Below are 8,701 nucleotides of genomic sequence, written 5' to 3'. Positions count from 1 at the left end.
CCAACCCCTTTAACCAATTAAATTCATTTACTCATTTTTCTATAAATAAGCTATTTGGCATTCATTATCAAACATAAATTCAACATTTATACATACTTATCATTGATATTAAATCATCAAAATTCCTTGATCAAACCATATCATTTTCCTTTTTTACTTACCATTCAATCTTTTTTTGGAGTCTATTGACTTATTAATACTCGTTCTAGCCCCTAGGGCTCGTTTTCAGTTTATTTGCACAATAAGATATATATATATATATATATATATATGAACCAACCCCTTTAACAAATTAAATTCATTTACTCATTTTTCTATAAATAAGCTATTTGGCATTCATTATCAAACATGAATTCAACATCTATACATACTTATCATTGATATTAAATCATCAAAATTCCTTGATCAAACCATATCATTTTCCTTTTTTACTTACCATTCAATCTTTTTTTGGAGTCTATTGACTTATTAATACTCGTTCTAGCCCTTAGGGCTCGTTTTCAGTTTATTTGCACAATAAGATATATGTTTCTTTATCATAGTTCATATATGCACATTTTTTGTTGCATATCATCATACCATTTGCCAACTTTTCCATTTATAACCCTTATTAACATAACTTGAACTCAGATGGTATACACGGATCATCCAACTAATACACCTAACTGTCATTGAAGTACAACATCGGATAAACCAAAGTAGGGAAATCTGGCACGTAAAGTGCATGCTAGTACACGAAGCACATCCTGGTGCACGAAACACATCTTGTCACACGAAATGCATCCTAACACACAAGGTGCATCCCGGCACACAAGGTGTATCTTGGCACATAAGCGCATAACCCCACACAAAATCCAATCCTATGGCATGCCAACTATTTCCGGCTTAGTTTGACTAGTTAATAGGGTGTCGATATTCAATTTCATTTTACAATTCAATACATATACCATTTGTCAATCATAATCGTAATCACAATCCAAAACTTTATCTATATACATTTATTTATCATTATAAAACATATTTCTATCCAATTTCCATTTCGTGTAACATAATTCATTTAGTCTATGCTATTTTTCATTTTATTCATTTTAGCCCTCTATATCGATGTTCCATATCAAAGTCAATCAAAACAATTCAGGCTATCACCAATACTTACCTCATTGATCAATTATTCAATAAACATGCATATAGAAACAAATATTTCTATCCTGAATGATAAATGTACAAACCGGGATTTCTGAGTCACTCATCAATAATTTTTTATTTTCCTTTCCTTCTCAAAGGCTTAGCGTCGACATTAGCTACGTTTAGTCACAAAACATATAACACTATCAAATTCCATTCAATTCACAATCAAATACAAAATCAATCATATTTTTTAATTTATTCAATTTACTCCATAAACTCGAGACAAGCATAAATTTTGGTATAAAGGTTCAGATTAAAATCCGAATTCCAAAATTTTTCATTAGCGACCTTATTGTAACACCCCTAACCTGTATCCATCGCCAGACTAGGGTTAAAGGCGTTTTCAGAAAAACCGAAACATTTTACAAATAATTCATATATATTATCCATAATCATAGTCAAATATTATCATAAAGTCCCTTATATATGTCATCGAGACTTTAAATATGCATTAGAAAGGGGTCGGGACTAAACCAAGTTCATACAAAAATTTTCGAAACTTAAACATTTTTTTTAAAGTTGTACAGGTCACACGCCTGTGTGAACAGGCCGTGTCCCTTACATGGCTTTAGACACGCTCGTGTGTCTAAGCCGTGTCAAAACAGGGCATACATACTAACTTGTCCACACGGCCACAAGACATGCCCGTGTGCCAGACTGTGTGAAAATTAGGGAGGCTACTGACTTGAGTCACACGGCCAGTCACACGCCCGTATGTCTAGCCCATGCTTGAAACTGACTTGGCCACACGGCCTAGCACACATCCGTGTGTGCTACCGTGTGGTTTGCCCAGGCTCATTTCGAAATGGCCATTGAGTAACACGGTTGAGACACACGCCTGTGTCCCTGCCCGTGTGGGTAAAAATAGGCCATTTACAAGACCAATTTGCCACCCATTAAAGGTCCTCCCTACAATTATCAAATAGGAAACAATTGCTTACCAAATGTTCAACCATTTCACAACCAATACATACACCAATCATGCCATAACATTTTTAACCAATTTCATGCTTAATAACCATGCCAAAATGTACCAAAGCATAAGACAAAATCATATCTAAACATTTGTTTCATAATCTCATTTCAAATCATTCATTCTCATACCAAAATCTTACCAATTCATCAAACAAACACACACCAAAACTTACCAAATTGACCAATTCACTCGGCCATTAAAGAACACAACACATAGGCATAATTTGCATCACATATCATATACCAAAATCAAACCATAAGTTCAACCATAATTAAGCGATATCACATGGCTAAATATACACTTTACAAAACATATTCAACTACCTCTAGCCTATACATGCCATAATCCAATATTTACACTTTCAAAATGTACCAAAATAGAGTTTGATAGTGTGGTAATGATCCTCGACAATCCTTGAGCTCTCGGTAGCTTCGATATCTATAAAACAGATGAAAAACACACAGAATAAGCTTTTAAAAGCTTAGTAAGCCATATACAAATAAACTTATCATTCAACACATGAAAGCATCATCAAATTACATATATTTCATGGCCAAATACTATTTCAAACCACATATTCATATACATTTAACATATTCCCAATTCATTTACACATATATAACATATTTTCTTATACTTATAACACATATCATCACTTGTACATACACTTACCTTTTATTCTCAAACATAGTATACATTTCGAACGTATCTAAATCGGATACACATATCATATAATCAATCATTTCTCGGAATGCCCGTTGAACCGTTCGGAATCATAAGGATACGCGGATAACTTGAAAAGCTCATACAATGCCAACGTCCCAGATGTAGTCTTACATGTAATCAAATATCGATGCCACTACCCTAGACAAGGTCTTACACGAAATCAAATATGATGCCAACGTCCCAGGCGTGGTCTTATATGTAAATCATAAGTCGATGCCAACATCCTAGATGTGGTCTTACACGAAAACACATATCGGATCCTATATCATGACATATGTATCCTAACTATTCCTATGGTTCGTACAGGGCTTTTCGGACGTCGAAACTTTATCGATACTTTCTCGGATATCTCATATTCAATTCAATAAGCCATTCATCATTATTCAATAGCATTTAAACATACGTAAACCATTACAAGCACATTTATTTGTATATAGACTTACCTCGTACGGATTCGGATAGACAAAATCGGCTACTCGACAACTTTCGACTTTCTCCGATCTAATTCCGTTTTCTTTGGTTCTTGATCTATATAAATCAAATTTAACCCTTTTATTCACCAAATCATTCAAATCAATCCACAAACACTCATTTAGGGCAATTTACAAATTAGCCCTCACATTTTCACATTTTTGCACTTTAGTCCCTAATCACAAAAATCACAAAATATACAAAATTTCCAAATATTCATGTTAGGCCAAATTCTCATAGTATTCATACAAGTCCACATATTTCTTTTATTTCTCATTTTAGTCCCGCAATTTACAATTTTCACAATTTAGCCCATTTTACTCAAATTCATCAAAAATTCAAAGACAAAATATATCAACCCAACACATATCTTTTGTTTTCCAACAACTAACATCACAAAGCTCACGATTTCATCAATGTCATATTTCAAAATCATCAAAAAAATCAGAAATCGAGACATGGGCTTGATAGTATATAAAACAACGATAACAAAAACATAGAAATTATCAAAAACCGATCAAAACACATACTTTAATCTTCAAATTTCCTAGCCGAACCCTAACTCAATCTTTTTCTTTCTTATTTCTTTGATTTTCGGCAAGAAGATGAACATAATGCCTAATTTCAAACATTTGTTTTATTTAATATAACATTAGTAAGCATTTTACCATTTTACCCTTAGAATAAAACATTATAAAATCACGTATATTAAGGTCATTAATATCCATTAACCATTTTAATGGTCCAATTGCAATATAAGGACTACAAAGACAGATCAAATAGGCACTTTAACAAATAGAATGCAAATTTTACATTTTACGCGATTTGGTCCTTTTATCAAATTAAGCACACAAATGATTAAATTTTCACACGAAACTTTCATACATGTCAATTCACATATTTTAAGCACAGAAAATAATATTTAAATAATTTTCTGACTCAAATTATTGGTCCCGAAACCACTATTCTGACTAGGGTCTAAACCGGACTGTTACATTTATACTTTCTATTCCTACCAAAATTTCATAATAAGTTTTCATTTTATTCAATTTGGTCCCTAATGTAACAAAGCTAACAATTAAGCTTGTTAAGCTTTACAATTTAGTCATTTTCATAATCTATGCTTAATTTCTATCAGTTTTACACCTAATTCATCCAATTCTCAACAATCAAAACTTATCACTCACCAATTAAACAAATTGATACACGGGTTAACTTAATCAAGCTCTCATAAAAAATATAAAAATAAAAGAAAAATGGATAGAGACTTACTTGTAAATGATGGTCAATTGAATGAGGGTTTTCAAAGCTTTTCTCTTAAGCTCAACAATGGTCAACAGTAGAAATTTGAGAAAATTTTTAAGGAAAAGTAAAAGAATTCATGGTACTTAACTTTCTTAATAGAAAAAGTTCCAAAGAAAACTTCATCATACATTCTCAACACTTAAATCTACTCTATCATTCACTCGAATTCATTATATTCACCCACCCAACTTGTCTCATTACAAGAACATGGACAACAATATTCGTATACATGCTCCAACAACCTTCCCATACAAATTACTTTAATTAATTAAGGTGGAAATGAAGAAGACACAGTTTCTTACCTTGATTGAATCTTTCTCTCTCTAATCATAGCTTTCTCTCACTAATCCACTTAAAACCCTAGACTTAAATGAAGAAGATTATGGAGGAAATCAAACCTCCAAACTTCTTAATTTGTGCTTATCATCCATAATCATTTATAATTTTTTGCATAAATTTGCATTTAGAACCTATCTCGATAAAAATGAAAATTTTACAAGTTAGTTGCTAAACTTTTGTTTTCATTCAATTCCCCCAAAGTGACTTCCATCATATTAATACATATCCTAAATAATCCTCATGTCCAAAAATCATTATTAAATTCTATTTCCTCAGTTTAGTTAATTTACATTTCTATTCTCTTCCTTTTCAAAATTTATGATTTGGCCTTTTTGTACCATCATCTCATATTCATAATCATTCTTGTGATTTCCATTTCTAAAAATCAAATAAATTTCTTATGACTTCATTTATTAAACTTGTTTTCGAATTTCCTCAGAATTCCAATGTTTCGGGTCCTAGAACAATGTCGCTTATTATACCAAAAACTTAGGGGTGTTACATCATTTGCTTTAACCAAATTGACATTTGATTTGGTAGGATTGTCATTTCTCCTCTTTTCGTTTCTGCATTAATGAGTATGATAGTTTGGTTCGCCCTTTTGGGTTTTGCACTGATGTCCATGATGGCCTAGTTTGACATGGACAAACTAGTTTTATTTATTCTCAAAGTTAAGATTATTAATTTGGGCATGTAATCATGTTTTCTCATACTTGTTTTTGTGATGTTTTCCACCAAGTTGACATATGAAGCATTAAAAAATTTTGGTATTGTAGCAACTTTGGTAGCATGTGAAGCACCGAATGTAGTTGTGGAAATACCGTTATTAGTGACAAAAGCAATATGAGTAGTATCCAGAATATCCTTAAGATTGTAGAAAAGAAATTGTGCACCATGTCTTTCGTAGACAAAATTAATTCTGTACAACTTTTAAGTACTAAGTTTTTCCTGGATGGAACCATTCCTAAATATGCACTTATTCTAAGGGAACTCTGTTTCACAATGTATCTCTAAAATTCAACAAACATTTATATTATAAGTACAAAAAGAAGAACAACGCCACCCAAAAAAAAAAAAAAATTAATCAGCAACGAGAGAAAAAAGAAAAAGTGAAAAATCACTTGGACTTTTTTTTTTAACAACACTCGCGAAATCTTTTAACCAAGGACTTCATATTGGTATATAGACTTAAAAATCTCTTATGCCTTGTCACCCAAAAAAAAAAAAAACCTCTTATTCCTTATTTTCTTAGAGATGTAGAATAATGTGAGATTTCATTTACAATGTCCTTTTCCCGATTAAAATCATCATTTTACATTTATTACATATAAAAATCATAAATTTAATCCATATAAAACAATTTTAAATACATATGATTGAATGAAAAATTATATATACATTTATGTCAAATCAAAATTTTAGAATATATCCATAGTAAAATTTAAGAATGCTTTACAAATTCGATATTAAAAAAATAAACAAAGATTAGACAGGGTGTACAGGGCACTTTGACCTGCTGCCAGGCAATGCCATTGATATTTTTGGTTTTGGATATGTGAGCCACACAACACATGCAAGGCGAACCACCAACTTGAGAATTTGATCCGAAGAAGCAGAAGAAGTGGACACGAATGGGCTTCATATGAGATTCTGCTTGACACATGGCAACTCATTAGCCGATTCCATATCTATTTTCCTATCTTTTAAGATAAGCCCCTTAATACATTAACTGATCAACCCCAATCTCATTCAAGGCACAAAATTTGACCCAAAATGGCCTCTGTTTGTGCTTCTTCGGCTATTGCAGCTGTTGCCATCTCATCCCCCAGGCAAGTTCTTATCTGCTTCAAATGTACTAGAAATGATGAATTTATAGTTAACCAGTTATAAATTAATGATCATAGTTTAGGATTCCATCGATTTTTTCCATGTTATTTGTTGTGAAATTTTTATATTTGGATTGATGTTGTAAACCTGTTACAGTTCCCAGAAGACTGGATCAGTAGTGGGGACAACAAAGGCTTCTTTCCTTTCAGGGAAGAAACTTAGATCTGTGAGAAAGTACACAAAACCAGCTGCCGGACCAACATTTCCAGTGTGCGCCGCCGCCGACCCCGACAGACCCCTTTGGTTCCCAGGCAGCACTCCTCCTCCATGGCTGGATGGCAGGTTCAGTCACTTAAAACCACCAGTTTCTGGCCTCTTCTTTCCTACTCTAACCTTATTCTAACATTTTATTGAAACCCTTTTGGTGCAGTCTCCCTGGTGACTTTGGTTTCGATCCTCTCGGTCTTGGTAAGTTTAATCCCTATCAGTTCCTCAACAGTCATTTGAACCAAAGGAAAATATAAGTATCTATAATGGGGGTGTTGTTACAGGTTCTGACCCTGAGACATTGAGATGGAACGTACAAGCAGAGCTGGTGCACTGCAGATGGGCAATGTTGGGAGCTGCTGGTATTTTCATCCCAGAGTTCTTAACCAAGATTGGGATTTTAAACACTCCATCGTGGTACTCAGCTGGAACAGAGGAATACTTCACTGACACCACAACTCTCTTCATCGTTGAGCTTATTTTTATCGGCTGGGCTGAAGGGAGAAGATGGGCTGACATTCTCAAGCCAGGGTGTGTAAACACCGACCCCATCTTCCCTAACAACAAGCTCACCGGGACTGATGTTGGATACCCAGGTGGCCTGTGGTTTGACCCTCTTGGGTGGGGAAGTGGTTCGCCTGAGAAGATCAAGGAGCTGAGGACCAAAGAGATCAAGAATGGCCGATTGGCTATGTTGGCAGTGATGGGTGCATGGTTCCAACATATCTACACCGGCACTGGGCCCATTGACAACCTCTTTGCCCACCTCGCCGATCCTGGTCATGCCACCATTTTTGCTGTAAGTTCAGCTCCTAGTTTTGATCATATATTTGCTTGTTTTTTAGAGTTTATACTAACTGTTGTTTGTGATTCTCCATTTCAGGCTTTCACCCCCAAGTGAGCATTAGGAGGGGGAACCCTAACAGCCATGAAAATGTTGGAGAAACATCGATGGTCATCATACATACACGTTTTTACCTAATCAGCAAGGAGATGGAAATATGTGTATGGGGATGCTTTCATTGTAATGCCTCTGTTGAGTGTTGTACAAATACCTTTATGAAATTAGACGCAATGAATATTTATTGAGGTTAACCAACATTTATTAGCTTTTAGTCCGAATATGATATAAAAATGAAATTGACATGAATATACAAACATGCCAAATTTTATATATTATGAAAAAAGTTTTGTAGAGTAGAAATGTAATCTGTAGAAGCCCCAAAATTGTTGCAAAATCCATATATAGATCAGGCTAATTGCCCAAAGGAAAAGATGAAACTAGTTTATTTGCAATCACCAATGTTCTGCTCTTGGAATAATCTTAGTGAAGCCACCTACTCAATTTAACTGCTTGAAATCTCAGTTACTTCGGTTCTTCTATGTTTTTTATAATTCATCGACTGTTGAACAATTTCCAAGTAAAACCATGCAAGTGGTTTGAAAAGTTCTAATATTTTTAGATTTATTAATTTCAGTGCATTTATTTTGTGTTTTCTATTAATAACATAAATATAAACTAAATTATGGTGAAAATATTTTATGTAACAAAAATACTTATAAATAATAATGTAAAAAAACTTAAGATATTAATGATTCTCA

At 33.5% G+C, this 8,701-nt stretch overlaps 1 protein-coding gene across 1 annotated transcript; it reads left to right on the top strand.

Annotated features, from left to right (window-relative positions):
- Window positions 1-6,574: 6,574 nt before the first annotated feature.
- On the top strand, window positions 6,575-8,194 carry LOC108476847 (chlorophyll a-b binding protein 7, chloroplastic). Its single transcript, XM_017779206.2, has 5 exons — window positions 6,575-6,834; window positions 6,989-7,174; window positions 7,263-7,300; window positions 7,384-7,898; window positions 7,983-8,194. The coding sequence occupies exons 1-5, from the start codon at window positions 6,779-6,781 to the stop codon at window positions 7,998-8,000; spliced, it is 813 nt and encodes a 270-aa protein (XP_017634695.1). The 5' UTR covers window positions 6,575-6,778; the 3' UTR covers window positions 8,001-8,194.
- The last annotated feature ends 507 nt before the right edge of the window (window positions 8,195-8,701 follow it).

This window comes from Gossypium arboreum, chromosome 2 (assembly GCF_025698485.1).
Source record: "Gossypium arboreum isolate Shixiya-1 chromosome 2, ASM2569848v2, whole genome shotgun sequence".
Classification (NCBI taxonomy): Eukaryota; Viridiplantae; Streptophyta; class Magnoliopsida; order Malvales; family Malvaceae; genus Gossypium; species Gossypium arboreum.
This window is presented reverse-complemented; position numbering and strand designations above follow the sequence as displayed.